At 40.7% G+C, this 16,793-nt stretch overlaps 1 protein-coding gene across 1 annotated transcript in view; it reads left to right on the top strand.

The window, feature by feature from the left end:
• The window catches only part of DGCR2 (DiGeorge syndrome critical region gene 2), a 48,431-nt gene that overhangs the window by 28,042 nt on the left and 3,596 nt on the right, over positions 1-16,793 (top strand). Inside the window, exons 3-10 of the mRNA XM_082774233.1 lie at positions 1,338-1,463; positions 3,641-3,851; positions 4,827-4,903; positions 7,526-7,702; positions 9,640-9,843; positions 13,834-13,986; positions 14,656-14,892; positions 15,661-16,332. Coding sequence (XP_082630359.1) covers positions 1,338-1,463; positions 3,641-3,851; positions 4,827-4,903; positions 7,526-7,702; positions 9,640-9,843; positions 13,834-13,986; positions 14,656-14,892; positions 15,661-15,902 — 1,427 coding nt within the window. The 3' untranslated portion in view covers positions 15,903-16,332. The remainder of the gene's footprint in view (positions 1-1,337; positions 1,464-3,640; positions 3,852-4,826; positions 4,904-7,525; positions 7,703-9,639; positions 9,844-13,833; positions 13,987-14,655; positions 14,893-15,660; positions 16,333-16,793) is intronic.

Here is a 16,793-nt window from a genome sequence, read left to right as displayed (position 1 = left end):
ATTAACTTGGGGCAAACTGTATGCTAGAGCCACCTGAATGCAGAGCTACTCTGCTGTTCCTAGGCTCCTCCTTGAGATTTTTTGGTTTTGGTCATTGGTGCAGTTGGTCCCAAGGAGCACCTTGTTTGATGGAGGGTCTTCTGGAGGCCTTTCCCCCAGGTAACACCCCAGGCAGCCTCCAGCTGAGGGTTTAAATGATCACGAAATTGCTCGGGATGTCTTGATTTTTTTCAAGTTAGTGGAGAAAGCTTGATTCACATCATTTTGAATATATTTCAAACAGATGTAATTAAAGCTGTTGAAGAAGTCTATGTAGCTGCTCTCTATTGTGGACCATGGCTGGTGTATTTGGTTTAGCTAGTGTAAATAGAGCTAATCAGCTTTAAAGGGAAATAAGCTGATTTTTTTTATATACAGAAATATATGCCTATGTAGCTCTTTGTGCTGTGCAAGTCTATTAGCTCAAATACCAGCTGGCGGTATTACATGACATACAAGTAGGTATTTCTAATGCTTGCGTTGTTGGGTTCTTTTTTTCTGTTTTTAGGTTAATTCCTTGTTTCCAGATGGAACTCTGGTATTCATCTGCCTTTTCTCAAGGGTTTCTGCCCACTACCCTTCTAGCCTTACTGCTTATAGTTCTGCTGGCAGTGTCTGCACCTAACCTGTGCCCCTTTTGCGGATTACATTCTGCATTGTGTTTTCATAACCTCTTGAATCCACTTGTCTCATGCATCCATTCAGAAGCCCCGACACCCAGATTAGGGTGTGTATGTTTTTTGTTTCAGAAATAATGAGCAAACGTTTCCTTTAGAAAGCCTGAGAAGGAATGAAAAGCCTGATTCTTCTGGCCGAGGATGGACTTTCTTTCCTGGTTTTGATTTTGTCCTAGATCTTAGAGAATGTGTTGGAAAATATATTGGAGAAGTTGTCTTATATCTCTGAACACACTACTGAGAAATCAAGCAGCTGGAGAGTGGGTAGTTCTGTAAACAAGAACAGACAAAATGCACTGGGAATGATGCATTTGCTGCAGCAACTGAAATGACAAGTGTCAGGTTCTGTGCACAACTGCAGTTGTTGAAAATCTGCCAAAATATTTATCTAACTTTGCAAAATTCATGTAATGGCTTGTTGGTTCTTTTCAACTGCAATTATTTTTGTTATGAGCCATGTAAAATGGTAGATCCCGGCAGTAACAGCCTGGCCATCTTAATTTACCTGTCTGTATTACGTATCATCTATTTGTATTGAATTAAAGCCCACAGACACTTTAGTAAAATCAAATCTGCTTTTTCTTGCATTTTTCACTGGTACTGACTATTCCTTCTCCTCAGGCTTGACAGGGGACCAGCGAACTTACCATGGGAAGGAGAATGTGGATGCCAGGCATAATCGAGGGAGGGGAGGAGAGACGACCCGCTTTCACACTGTCAATGTGGCACAGCCTGTCCGATTTAGCAGTAAGTTGCAGTCTGGGAAATCTGGCCTATCTTTCTACTAATTAGCTTAGCAATTTAGATTAATTGTTCTCTTAAGGAGAAATTAATAGATTTTCTCTTGCGTGGCTTTTAGACCAGTCTTTGCTTAAATGAAGTACCCCTGAAGGTTTTTGCACACTTCCTTTATATGTGTGTTGTGGTGTTGCACAGTTTATATAGCAGGCTGATACATACGAAGAATCCAGCTTCCTTTGTAACACTACTTTTGTGCAACTGAAATTGTTTTTCTTTTATGAACTGTGGGCCTAGTTTTCTGTAATTGTGATGAGTTAAGTGATGGTTTCATCCTTCAGCAGGCATGATAATCTGTCAGCTGTCTCTTGATGTGAGTTTGCAGTTTTCCCCTGGAAAGTGGGGAAAAACAATATTGATTGCTTTTGATTGAAGTCATTTCGAAGATGATCTTAGAAGAAGTTGCAGTATCCTTAGTAAACTAAATACATATCTGATGTTGTGAGTTTTGTACCCTTTTTAAGAGGGAATAATGTTCTTTAGGAAGTGGGGAACTTTGGGAAATTCTTCCCTTCTTGCTTCTCTGAAGGAAAAAGTCTATGAAGGAACTATCAAGGAAGAGTGTAGGACCTGAATGTTTTTTTTCCTTGTTACTTCCAAGTGTTAGTTGGGAACCTTCAAAAATACCACTCCGATATCATCCTGCCCTTTTACCTGCATCACTGCTGGCGATGCTTTCTGCATCCTGGTACAAGCCTTATCTAAATTATAAATGTTCCGTAACTGTCCTTCTTACTGATTGTAGCTCGTAGTGACTGCCGCCTTTAAATTTCTTTAGGTCCAATGCATCAGTCTCCCCTGCCGCCTCTTTCTGGTGGTCTTCTCTTTTTTGCTCCTTGGATCACCCAGTGATTTGGGAATGAGACAGCACTGATCATGCTAGGAGGGAGGGATGGGGCACACTAGGAAGGGGACATGCAGAGAAGAAGATATGGCAGGAGTCTGAAAAAGTCAAGTGATTAGCACAAGTGAAAAATTACCTCTTTTTTTTTGGAGGGAGGGGGCTTATTAAAATAGGTATTTTGATTCTGGTATTTACTCTAGTAGCTAACTTGTTAAACAAATTTGTAGAGGACAATAAAACAACTTAGAAATTGATTCAGCAATATCTATAATACTCATGTTGTATTCTGTCCCATCCCAGTGATGTGACCAGTAGACCTAAGGAAGATATGTAAAGGAATTCAAATTTAAATGTGTCACTATTTTATGATAAAGATCACTGTTTCTGAAGGGAGTTCCTAGTCCTGAGAACAAGATCTCTTTGAATGCTTGCAACAAACATAAAACAGTTTGTGAATTTAAAGTTACTTTCTTAGGTGTCATGCAAAATTAATTCTGCAAATGCAGGTGCTAAAATCATATTTCACGTCTGTTTCTATTAGTTATGTATCACCTCCTAGAATGCCAGTCATCAAAAGCCCATGGGTCTGTTTCATCTAGAAATGCCTCGAGGCTTTTTTTTGCGTATTTCTTCAATTTAATTAATTGAGAAAGCAGAGACTACAGTTCATACCATCACCTGCCTAATTTCTAAGGATGTTCTGTGCAGTGACATTTTTCTAGAGCAAACCACCATTGCCCCAAAACCCCCATCCCATCACCTTTAGTGAGTGACCATGCACTCACTGTGTGAACACTACTGAGCTTGTTTGTAAAATAAGGTTGAAATCCTCAGAGCAAGTTGGGCATACTGCTAACCATCTAATAGAAAGATGTGATCGTTATGTTGGCCACCTCTGGTTTATCCTTCCTGCTTCTTGCTGCTTGTTGTGACTAGCATTGATCCAACTGATTGGATTTATAAAGCTTTTCAGGGAAAACCTTCCACTGTAGATCATCAGTCTTAATTAAAGAATTTAAAGGCTGTCACAGTGCAGGGAAACATCACTAAGAGTTTTTCAGTGCATTGAAAGAAAATCCTTTGTCAAAAGCATTAGTAAAGGAAGTCTCCTGTGACCTATAATGCGTGCATCTCCTACTGGTGAGGTAAATTACACGTGGTGTGTTGTGTATATGCATCCAAGTGATTACACATTGCATTGTCATAAGCTGATTAGGACGTGTTACCTGGAAGATCCTAATTTGGGGGGAATGGTTTCCCTTCTATTCTTCATGTTTCCTAGGAAAGTGCCCAACAGGGTGGCACCACTACGAGGGCACAGCTAGCTGTTACAGAGTGTATTTAAACGGGGAGAACTACTGGGACGCCGTGCAGACATGTCAGCGGGTGAATGGATCCCTCGCAACCTTCACTGCAGACCAGGAACTAAGATTTATCCTGGCACAGGAGTGGGACTTGGAAGAAAAGACATTTGTAAGGAAGGACCAACGTAGGTGAGTAGGAAGGAAAGGACAGATCTCCCCTATTACATGAGAATGGTTTCTGCACAATATAGTTGGTGGTAGTTCAGTTTGCCTATAAAATCTAGTGGTAAAATTGACTACAGGCTGATAACCTTGTGAAAGCGTTTAAGAGCAGCCATCTCTGTATTTTCTGTTTTAATTAACATTACTAAATTAACAGGCTACGATTTAATGTAGTCTTTGTTTTCAGGTTGTCTCAGCAGCATACTAGTATTCTTGAACTCCAACAGGGAAGATGAATTTTACACTGACTTACTGCAGCACTATGTTGTATAGAAATATTATTTCGTTAAATTTTTCAACACAGTTTTTGTTTCCATTAAGTACCAGTAGCTTTGACAAAGACTGCAAGTTTGAGACAAGAACGAAGTGGAAAAAAAAACATGAATTGTAAGAACTGTGTTTTGGTGACTTGAGATATTTCATTCTGTGAGTTCACAGCAAACATAATTCCTTGGGTTTTTTTGCCTGTGGGTTTTTCGTCAGTCTCGTGGGCTGCCATGCTGATAGATCACCCACCAGCAGTGGTTCAGTAATATGTATTTCTGTCTCTGGAGACTTAGATGTTTTGATCCTGAACCGTGTCTGACATCAGTTGTGTATGTTTATAAAATATTTGAGTTCTGGATGCTTTTGTGTGGTTTTTGAGTTTGATACTGTAGTGCTGTTATAACAACAGAACAAGGTGCTGCTTATGCATGGAAATAAAAGGCATAGTGAGCAATTTGTAAACATAGAAAACTATCAAGTATTTTCCTTTATCCCTCAGCTGTAGTCTCTCTTTTTACTTTGCCCAGTGTGCTAAAATTCTAAGAAAAAGGTCATCAATGTTTTCAAAGTTAATTTTCAAGATATTGTAAGGTTCATATTTTAATTTGTAACGTATTTCAATTTCTTAGTATGTTTCGGGCTTGTGTTTTTAGAATCTAACCGATTTTTTTGTAGGTTCTGGGTTGGATATCAGTATGTGATCACAAATCGAAATCACTCCCTAGAAGGCCACTGGGAAGTAGCTTATAAAGGTAGGCTTCTGAAATTATTACTTGGCTTCCGTGGTCCCTTTAAGTATCTTAAAGCATGGATATTATCTGCAAGAACATCTTTTCTTTCACTGATGGTGTTGAAATGCTGTAGAGGAACTGTTTTGCTTTACAGTATGAAAACAGAAGTATTTTAATACACATGCCTAATTTTCAAGTGTAAGAAATTTCATGACTTTTCAGTGATTTATTGTGGAAGGAATGTGTTTTTTAAGTTTGTTTGGGTTTTCCCCATGATTAAGCTGAGCAAAAGAAACTACTCTGTAGTTTCTCATTCCTTCTGGTAAATGTCTAGATTAACAGCTGATTCCTGATTCTAGTATTTGTGCAAACTAGTGTAGGATTTGTTTTTTAACTTTAATAGGTTTTTATATGCTTTTCAGTTATCTTATTTTGCAGAATTACCCAGAGTTTTTTGCACCCTGAAATAATGCAGGCAGTTTACTTAAACCAATAGAAAGTTTACCTTAGCCCAAAATTAGTAACTATTTTTATGGAGAATCAAGCATTAATCTGATAGGCATCTCTGGCTGAACTTTTTCAATGGCAAAAGAAGCAGCTCCCTCTGCTGCAAATGCAAAGACATGTTTTTATTCTTTTTATTTTTAACTATTTCAGGTGAGTGAGTAGTGTGTCTCAGTCATACAAACTCATATGTGTAGAATTGAATGTCTAAATTCTGTGCTGATTACAGGTCAAGGAAAACAAACAAACAGGTTTTTACACATCAGCACTGTGAATTCCAGTGGGGTGTTTGAAAGCTAATCCAGAGTAGTTTTCTTCTCATATACAATTTTCAGTAACAGAGAATTTACAAGGATAACTGTCCATTATGTCCAGATAGATAATTATCAGCAGAATTTTGTGGAACAGTTAGATCTTGCAAAATACTACTTTTGATTTATGAGAAGGGATTGAACCTGCATAGGTTTCCAGTGATGGGACTTGTTTTACCTTTCTGCCATGTGCAAAAGTATTTATTTATTTTTGTCATTTAAGTAAGCAGATTTGGCTAGATATTCAGAAGAAATTGCTCCTTCTTGTGGAGGCAGGAACATTTCCATTAGTTCCTTAAAGTAAGGCACCTAAAGATGCCTTCTGACAACAGGAAGAGGGCAGGGAGGAAGTTCCAACTTTCTCTCATAAGGGTTAGCTATTCCTCATCTGGGCAAAACTGTTTATGCAGGTAGGCTTCTCCTATGAACTCCAAGGGGAAAAAAACAATTCTCCTTAAAAGGACCTTTCTTTGCTCTTCAGAAGGTTGACTGCACTGCCATCTGCTGACCAAGTGTTATGACTAGGGAGGCATAAATTACAGAGAATCGTAATGTCTGTTTATATCATAAATTGTCTTCAACTTGATTCATTATATGAATGTAAACCTTTTCAACACTGTATTTGCAAGTCTTTTTTTTTTTGCTTGAAAGTCTTCTATTTAATAAAAACGTACCTCTATGAAGTAAAGTACATATTAGCGTTCAGTAGCTTCTGAAAGATTTTATAAAAGTTCCACTGACTTGTAGTGAGGTAGACTGTGAATTCCTAGTATCTGTTTGAAAAGTGATTTAAGGTCCTATAGCTTGAAAATTTTAATCTATCACTGGGAGATGTGGAAGTTAAACCCTCAAAAAATGATGGGAGAGCTTAATTGCATTAATTATCAGACTTATCTGATGTGTTTGAAAGGACCATCGTGTGAGTAGGCTGCTTAATATGCTAACTGCAGGAGCTGCTGAAGTCAATGTTTAAGCACAGATTTAGAAAGCAGGCTTCTAAAGACGTATCAAATAATCTAATTTTCACAATTGTTGTCTTTTGGCTTCTTGTTAATCTCTGCAATTTTGAAGACTGACTAATTTAACACTAAGGTGCTGGTCAGAAGCAAAATTTGTAGTTATACAATACCCTTAATACCTTTTCCATGCCCTGCAATGGGAAAAATAACTCGATGCTAAGTCCCCACTTGTTGGAACCCATGCCATGCAATCTGTTAACAGTTGCGTGGAGGACCAAAGCGTACATATATCCCCACTGCAGCAGCAGGAGGGGCATTGCAGCACAGCCCTGTTCTGCACTGCGCTCCAAACCAGCAATGTGGGCTGTGGGGGAGCAGCTCTGCAGCGTGCTGCACAGGGTAAATGAGGTACTGGAAGCACCGGTAGGTGCTTGGAGTACCAGGTATGAGATTTGTATAGGTTCCTGCTACACTAGCGTTAGGCCAGACCTTCAGGTGTACTGGTTACTGCTTCATTTCTCCTTAGCATGTTCAAACTCTACACTGTTTGACGGGGTGCATAAGAATTGGCAGGCAAACCCCATGGGACGCTGGAAAGAAGCATTTGTAGAGATAGCAGAACACGCTCCTACTGTAGCAGAATGTCAGAATTACACGGTTCTCTGACAACAGCAGCCTCTCCTCTCTGTGACTCACCCCTTCCCTCCCCACTCCTCGCTTTCTCCCGGAGGAGTGCTGCTAATGGAAGCTAAAGTTAGAGGACAGTAGCCTTGTAGGAGATGTGGTGTGCGTGCAATGAGTGACATTACAGAGCCTTTCTAAAGCTCTGCATACCCGCAGGCTGCTTACACCAATGCATCTTGTTCTAGGCTCTTCAGAAGTATTTTTACCCCCTGACCCTATCTTTGGTACGGCTATGTCTGAAAATGAAAACGTTCTTTGTGCCCAGCTTCAGTGTTTCCATTTTCCTACCCTTCGGCACCACGGTTTACACAGCTGGTATGCTGAAAACTGCTACGAGAAGTCGTCATTCCTCTGCAAAAGGAGTAAGTTGGATTTGGTTCGGTGTTAACTGTCTTGCAAGTTTAAATAAGCATATAACAAATATTGGAAATCTGATAGCTATCTTTCTACTTTTCCCCAGTAAATTAAAAAAGGAGGAAAAAGAAGGAAGAGTTTGGCTTTGTTTAAACAGGAGCATCGCAATGGGTCAGCCACAGTACAGTTAAGCCTTACTAGTAAATATCACTCAAGTTGTTTCTTCATTTTACATGAAGCAAATTTTTATTGTTGGTTTATTTTGAGTAAAGCAACTTCTATTAAATTCTCTCCAACCAATTCTTAGAACTGTGGGGCATGGGGAAAAAAGCAAGTGTAGCTTCTGACTTAAAGTGGAAAAAATGGCTCCCATTCTGTATCATGCGTGCCCTTATGCCAAAAGGCATTAAACTAAGAGAAGGGAAATACTTTTTAGCAGTATTTTCAGGTAACATTCAAGATGCCTGATATAAATGATAATTCCTTGTAAAAAAAATATATATTTTTTTATTTTTTATTTATATGTATTAAAAAATTAATACATGTGGTGTTGAACTTTTACTGTGGTTCTTGAAGTGTTTTGTGTTTGCTTTCTCTTGAAAGCAGGATAAAGATTTAACACAAATGTTAAGGGAGGAAAATTCAGCCCTTCTCCGCCTGCTTTTTCACTGGAAATACTGAAAATTAGTAAGACAGGCTATTGTGATACCTACTTTGATGTGATAAACTTCTGGAATGTGAATTGAAGGCCATTTATGTAGTCAAAACATAACCATTTCGGTCATCTCCTCAGAGTGGTGGTGTGAGGAAAGCAGTAGCTCTGCCAGATTGTTAACCGAAGGGTAAGGGGGAAAAAGATAAGATGTATAAGTTGAGCAGAAGAATTCTGTATACAGTTTCAGGGACCCCCAGCACGAGAAGGGCACTGACAGGACCTTGCCAAATTGAGGTGAGTTCAGTGAGGGCCACCAAGATGGTGCTGGGGGCTCTGGTGCACCAGTGCTTTGAGGAGAGGTGGAGGAAATGAGGCACCTCCAGCCTGCAGAAGGGAGTGCTCCGAGGGGACCTGACAGCAGCCAGCCAGTAGCTACAAGGAGGTGATCAAGGAGACAGAGCCAGGCTTTTTGCATGGGTGTGCAACAGGAGACGAGGAACAAAAGTTAAAACAAGGTTTGAACTGATGTCAGGGAAAATGACCATACTGGATAAAATACTCAGCAGCAAAGTGGGACTTCCCTCATAGGTGATCCTGCATCGAACTAGAGACCTATTAAGGTATCTTCTAGTCTGAATTTTCCTGTAAGCCCTCGCAGCTGAGCTCTGCTTTGGGTGGAGAGGACTCACCACCGTCCCTGAGCAGTCGCTGCAGGCTGGTAGGTCCCCCAGCTGTCTGCGCCCTCTCTGGTTTGGTACGTCCCTTTCAGGTCTGTGGGAGGAAAGGATGGTGAGCTGAAGACATCTAAGCTTCATCCACTGTGCAGGGATTAAGGTGCAGCTAGGGCAGTGGTATTGCTATTGCCTGGCTCTCTTTTTTGGGCCTGACCTGTTGAGAGTGTCCTGCAGCTTGGTTCAGAGAAGTCCCAGCTTTTCCTAAGTGCCAGGAGGCAGAGAGGGAGGTGCGGCAGGCGTGATGCTGAAGGCTGTCCTCAGACTGCTTGTTTTTCTCTGAGTCCTGGAGAGGACACCTGGAAGCACGTCAATTCCATTAAATACTTAACATTCACTTTGTCAAGTTTGAGCAGTATATCATCCCCGCACATCTCCAGACTATCCATTTATCTTCCCTGCTCCTTGGAGATCCCTTCTAAAAGCTATTTTCGTGTAGAAGCGTGACTTTTAACTGATCATCTGCTTATGTTTTCAAATCATGTTTTGTAATAGATCAAACCAGGCTCGTCTGGCAGGCTCATAGACACTTGGATATTGATGTGCATTTCTGTTCTAGGCCAGACTTGCGTCGATATCAAAGACAACATTGTTGATGAAGGCTACTATTTCACTCCAAAAGGGGATGATCCCTGTCTGAGCTGCACGTGTCATAACGGTGAACCTGAGATGTGTGTGGCTGCTCTGTGTGAACGGCCACAGGGATGTCAGCAGTACCGCAAAGATCCAAAGGAGTGCTGCAAATTTACTTGTTTAGACCCAGGTAAGACTTGACTATTGCGGTTTTATGCAGCAAAATTACTGCAAAGCTCGGTTGTTTTGGGGTATAACTTTGTTTGAAGTGGTGCATCCTTTCAGTGCCTTGACACTGCTGGGTACTAACCCCATCTGGGGAAAATCCCACATCACAGGAAATGAAAAACTTCATTCTGTTGCTGGAAATAATTAGTCATCCTTGGTGCTACTTAGTGAAGAGCAGTAACTTGTCTCCTCTGTGGAGGCTGACAGCATCGCTGATTTCTAATAGAGCATCTTGCGTGGTTTCTTTGTGATGTTTAGCTGTCACAGAAAGGAAAAGACATTTCTCTTGAGCACTAATTAAGTATCTTTTTCTGGACATGAGCGTTTATGTGTGGAAGTTTGCATGCAGGGATCAGATAGAAAGCACTGTCTTCAAATTATATGGAATTTTAATCATCAGGGCATGCAACCTTGATATTGAATTTGGCATCTTAGTGCAGCCTCTTGTTTTGGATCAGTGAAGTCTTAGGGGTCTTCTGTATACTGTTTGGTCAGTGGCCTTTTTGGGATGTTATTTCTTGTGTAAAGAGACTTGCAAAAATAAATTTATTTAGCATTTGTCATGAGGGTGGTCAACTACTGGAACAGGTAGGTTGTAGAGTCTTCATCTGGGGGGATATTTGAAGTCTGACTGGACACAGTCCTGAACAGCCTGCTCAAACTGATGCTGCTTGAGCAAGGTTTGGACTAGATGGTCTCAAGAGGTCCCTTCCAACATCAACCATTCTGTGATTTCCTGATATTTTAAAAGAACCTGATCTTATCTGAGTGCACCAAGAAACTATTGTTCAGATCCTTCCAATACGGAAAACACAAGTCAAGTCTTCCCATCAGAGGCTTCCATTTCAGCCTATTAAAAAAAGGGGTGCTTATTGACATCCAAACTTGTGATCGTTCTTTTTCGTGTCTTATCTGCACAAGTTAATGATTAAAGGCCCCGATCCCTCCTTGCTGTCACTTACATCCATTCTGACAGCTAAGCTTAACAGATGTTTGGAACTGGTGTTGCAGGTTGGTTGGGGAGAGTCAGGGGTGAAAAAGCAGAAGTCTTCCTCCTACTCTTATCAGCAGAGTTAAGACTGTTTTCACTGTCTTTTTTTTTTTTTTAATCTTCAGGAACAGTGTCAGCAAGGCATCATCCAACAGACAGGATAAGACGACCTGGGATAACCTCACTCAATGTTCTTTAATCCTTGCTTATACTGTGGGTCTTAACTATTTCATGAATACTGATTTGAAGACTGTATTTTATCACATCCTTTCTGATCCCTAAGCTCTTCTTCCTGTACTGATGCTATATAAGACTGTTTCATTACACTCTTGTCTGAAGTGTTCTGGTTTTTTAGTAACTCAGTTTTTTAGAGAAGAATCATCAAGCGGTTGCCTGACTTCATAGTACAGTTACTTCAGCTAACGATGAACACTGAAATTTTGAGATGACACACTTCAGTTTTGCTTCTGGGTGTTGATAAATGACTATTCCAGCTGACAAAATTAATGAATTACTTTCTTTAATCAGCATGTATTTATCTTTGTCCAATTCTTACATATATTTCCCCTAAGCTTTGTTGCAAAGGAAAGAAAACTGTTTTACTAATCAAGGGTAAGTGAATTCATCACCCAAGGAGAGACTGGGGGGAAATAAATCCCGCTGTTGGGTTGGCAGGTAATCAGCTCGTGTTGTGTGAGTGGGTGAGCAACGATTACAAGTGGATAAAGAATATTACTCAAGGACTTGGTAGTAGGGGAATTTTTCAGTGGTAGGAGTAAGCTGAGCAATCCCAGCTGTACTATCTTGAAAGATGCTTCTCATTTAGTTGAAGATAAATAGCACATGAAAATCTTTTGTGTACTAATGCTGAAACTGAAGTCATTTGTCAATTGCCTCTTTAAGGATGTGGGACTCCTGTTGTTTCATGGGGTTCTTGTTTGTACAGATCTGGAACTCTCACTTGTGAAATAGAGTTGAAAGAAATAAAATATTTGAAAGAGCTGGTGATAGAGAAGCTTCTCTAGTGACTAAACTGGGACAGTTACAGGATATTACTGCTGCCCTGAGTGTAAAACAGCCTTTCTGAAATAATCCATTCCTGGTTATGTAGGTTGAAAATCTGTGATGGCTCATCTTGTTCTGTACAAGCTGGGTCTCTGTCCCTTTTTTTTCTTTTTACTTTAATCTAGGGTTTGACAATAGTTTATCCAGCTCAACAGGTTGAGTGGTAGGAGCTGTCAGAGGCTGGGAGCAGTACGAAAGCGGCCCAGCCTCCCCAGCAGGCCCAAGATTTGCACTTTTAGCTGGTCTGAAGAGAATATGTGGAAGAGGGAGTGTCAGGCATTCCGACTACAAGTTTGCATCATGCTTCACTGTCTGTGTGTTTTACTGAAGTCCTTTTATTTAAGGCAACTCTTAGAGCTAATTTCTGGTGGCCACAAAGTCGGCGTTGCCATAACACAGAGGAGGAATGCCGGCAGGTCCGTGCTGTTGGAGGGGGTGTTGGTTGGTTACTGCTGCTGTGTGACTGCATCAGTTCGAGCTCTGACAGGGAGAGCTGCTAAAAGATTTGACAGCACAGAGGCTTTTGTACTGCACAGCCAGATTTGAGAGGGTGTTACGTTGGAGTTCTATGCATAGTGCACTATTAAATGAATTACTCGGGAATGGGTTAGGTAATAAATTAGCCGTGTTAGCCGTGTACTTCTAGCAATGCCTAAATAAGGTGGCTTTTTCTATTCCTAGCATTTGTAGCAAATCAGTATTTACAGTTTTTGTGAGGGTTCTTGTGTTCTGTAAGGAATCTTTGGTGCAGCTTTTGCTGCTCAGTGGAAGGGAAGGTACTGAGAGCTCTTGCAGCTGTGGTGGGTGCAGGAAAGGAAGGAGAGGGACCAGGAGCTGGCTGCTCTGCCAAGTGTGCTGGCGTGGTGCTGTACTGGCTGGGCACGGGGTTCATACTTGGTGCTGCTTGTGTTCTCTAGCGTTGTGTAACCGTCACGACCAGGTTCTGCAGCTGCTTCTTCTCCTTAGCCACATCTAACTTCAGTTCCTTTCTTGATCAGAGCTCTTTAACAGGAAATTTGGGCAAAGAGAACAGCACAGTCACTTCTGTCTGTTTTTGTGTAGAGTGTCTGTCTGTTTCCAGGCTACTTTAAGCCCGATTAGTTGAATTGTGAAAAATACCTCTTGTGCCTGGCACTGACAGAACAGCGATAATTTGCTCTCAGCAGCCTTCCAATGTGGATCTGGTTAGCTCTGACATACAGCTCTAGAAGCCCTAAGCTCCTGGGTCTGTTCTGTGTCGCACCACTTGCTTTCTGTGATTTTAGGAAAATACGTAATTCCTGTTTATCTTCATCTCCTATCTTAACAATCTTTCAAAAAATTGAGAGAGATTATCATGTTGATTCAGCTTATTAAGGTATTTTTATTTCCTATTATTTAATGTTGATGACCATGGTACCTATGACACATGGAATTTGGATGACTGCATCTTGGTGATAATGAAAATGTTTAGCAATTTTATTGTTTGGAATAGACAAGTTAAGATGCCCCGAAGTCACGTAGAAATGCTGTGTAGATATGCCAGTTCTCGGGCCTTTCCCATAGCTTCCAGGCTTGCTGTTCTCTTTACTACAAGACCATCAGCCATGCCAGGGAGACAAGTTGATGCACAAAATACTCTTAACCTTTGTTTTTCTCTTTTTCAGAGACCTGAAGCCTTCAATATTTTGTGCCTTTTGCTGAGTAACATATTTAGAAGCATTTAAGTCTCCTTGCAGTAAATAGATAAATCATCTAATGATTCATTTTTTCTACACTTCTGAAGTCTGGAGAACTGTTAAACCAGGCTAATGAATTTCCACTCTGCATTTTTCTCCATTACTGACAAAAGAACATCGAGGAAAAATGAGTCTTGAACATAAGTAACAGGCTTCTTTCCTATATTTTATGTAACAGATGGGAACAGCTTGTTTGACTCAATGGCTGGTGGAATGCGTCTGATAGTTAGCTGCATTTCATCCTTCCTCATCCTCTCTTTGCTGCTCTTCATGGTCCACCGGCTACGCCAGAGGCGGAGAGAGCGCATAGAGTCTTTGATCGGAGCAAATTGTAAGTAGCCTGTATTTGTAGTCAGTCTTGATCTGTAAATGTGTGTAGTATAAATGGGCTCCAGGATGAAAAGAGGAGAAGCGATACAAATCTATGTGGAAAACATCAGTGGAAGTCTGGTAATAAATTCTAGTCAGTACTGTACCCAAATGTAGCTATGTACTGGCTGCCTGAATGGGTCACGATTTGTACAAGTTTTTTTCTGTGAAGCACTCGTTTAAAAAAAATAAGTGCGTACTTCTCTTGCACTTAATGCTTATTGTTGATGTGTGGAAGTGAGAAGTATCATGGTCTTGCTCATTTCTGCCTCTTTGTGTGTAGTTTCTTCAAACCTGAATGTTCTTCAAACTTCTTAGCCAATAATGGAAGAATACTTGTTTGTATGTGGTCCAAATCTGAAATATCTTGTGTGTGAATGATGTCCTTAGTTTGAAGAGCTTAGATACAAATTTAGCTGTGGTGCAGGACAAACAGGCTGGAAGCAGGTGGCCTTGGGTTTTGTTGCGTAACTGCAGCGAGTTGACCTGTATAGGTTATTTAGGCTTTTCTAGGTGTTCAGGAGACATGAGTTCCTTGGCTGTGAAAAGTGGAAGAAGGTGTTGAGATCTGCCTTAACCTAAAAAAGAAAATGTATAAACTCCTTTCTTTCTTTCTCTTATCTCAACATAGTGCACCACTTTAACTTGGGCCGCAGGATGCCTGGTTTTGATTATGGTCCTGATGGTTTTGGAACTGGCCTTACTCCACTGCATCTTTCAGATGATGGGGAAGGGGGAGCGTTTCATTTCCATGATCCACCTCCACCCTATACTGCTTACAAGTATCCAGACATTCAACATCCAGATGACCCACCTCCTCCTTATGAGGCTTCTGTCAATCCCGACAGCATCCTTTGTTCCACTCCAGGTATGCAGGAAGTAACTTCTCTTTTCCTTCTTGTTTTTATTTTTTATTTAAAACAAGCAAACAAAAAACTATAGTCGTGTGTTTTAGTGATTGTGGTGAGAAAATACAAATCTAATTCCATGTGGAAAAGATTTTTGTTAGAAGTATCATTCAGCTTGGGGGTTGTGGTGTGGTTTTGTTTGTCTTCTGGGAAAGTCACTGAAATTAAAGTGGAGTCCATGCTGCGAGCAGCTTAACTCTTAGTCTTTACTGATTTTAAAGTCTTACCTTGGGTGGGGTACATAGTTTCCATCATGCTGGTACCTTTTCTGGTCTTCTGGAGCTAGGTCTGTAGAAACTGGTATTAAAGAGCAGAATAAATGCCAAGTACAAGAGATTTTAAACAAAACATATCCAGCCTCTTCTCCACTCCCCACTCCCCCCACCCACAGCCAAAAAATTTGACCAAAAATACCACTTTTTAATGATTCACCCAGCGCTCTTCAGTTTTGCAGCTGCGATATTAGCATACTGTAGAACTGATTCCAATTTCGGATTTCATAGCAGCATATCTCACAAGATAAGTAAGATGCTTGCACTAATCAGTCTTATTTATATATATCAATGTTATATTTTTGCTACATAATTTTCCTCCTTTGCCGTGTCATGTGCATTAATACAAAGACGGGAAAAGCTCAGAGCTTCCAGAAACCACAGATAGTAAATCTATTTGAGAATGTGAAATGACATACTTCACCTCCTGATTCTGCCTTTCTTCATCTTTTCCAGATGGAGTTCTTTCTCAGACTGTGCAGAGCAGTCCTCCATCTCTAGGAAACTGTGATGTATCCCCACAGCTTACAGAGGGATCGCTTCCTCCCTCAGTTGGTCCTTCTCCAGTGGAGCTGGAAGACTCTGCTGACAGCAGCACCTTTCTTGTCCCTCCCGACACACCGCTAAATGAAAACACACCGGCAGAAACTCTTACGGGCAGCCGTCACAGCCACTGTTCTCTCAATACCATTGTATAAAGGAATAAAAAGCCGACTGCCGGTCAGAAATAGTTTTAGCAACTGTTTGCACAGACAAACACTAATCCATGGTTTGAACTTCAGAAGGAATCTCCACTTTGTTTTGAACACTGCTTTTATGTTCTAGATTAGGATCGTGCCTCTTGTTTTTGGCTGTCGTTACTCGTTCACTAATCAGTTTGTCCTGTAAATATGGACTGTATAACTGCTCTTTTTTTTTTTTTTTTTTTTTTTTCCATTGGCTATGGAAAAGAATGCAGAGAATTCCTTTGACTTCAAGGAGAGGAAAAGTATGGGTAGTGTTTTTTTTTGTTTGTTTTGTTTTGTTTTTTGTTTTTTAACTGAGAGGAAACAAAATCCACATCAGAAAAAGCTGCTTGGATTTGGCTGGATACCACTGGACCCAGGGAACAGACAATGGAAAAGGAGGGTAGGGGCAGTCATTGTTCAATCAGTTGCTTTCTCTCTTGCTTCAGTGCTACACTTGGAAAAGACAGAGAAGACTGAACTGCAGGGGAAGGGGCTAGGCATCTGTTACACAGAGCAGAAACACTGAGGAGCTAAAACATGCTACCACGTAAGAGTTACACAGGATGAAACATTTGTGTTTTGATCTGCCTTGCTGTTTCAAAACACCCTAGGTACTGGAGCATAAATGATCTACGCAATGTGCAGCTTTGTCTGTTGATGGAAGTGGGTACCAAGAAAACCAGGATTTGCAATTACAGTTATTTGTTGTTGGTAGCTGCAAAATTTAATGTTGTAAGATAAACTTCTGTGCTATAAAGAAAATGGGGTCTGCGCAGTGCTGGCATCCCTTCAGTAGAATCCCTGTGTGTGTCAGGTAGTACTTAAGGGAAGAGGCGGGGAGCAGTTAACTTTGACACAGTC

Source organism: Aythya marila (genome assembly GCF_965140915.1).
Source record: "Aythya marila genome assembly, chromosome: 17".
Taxonomy (NCBI): Eukaryota; Metazoa; Chordata; class Aves; order Anseriformes; family Anatidae; genus Aythya; species Aythya marila.
This window is presented reverse-complemented; position numbering and strand designations above follow the sequence as displayed.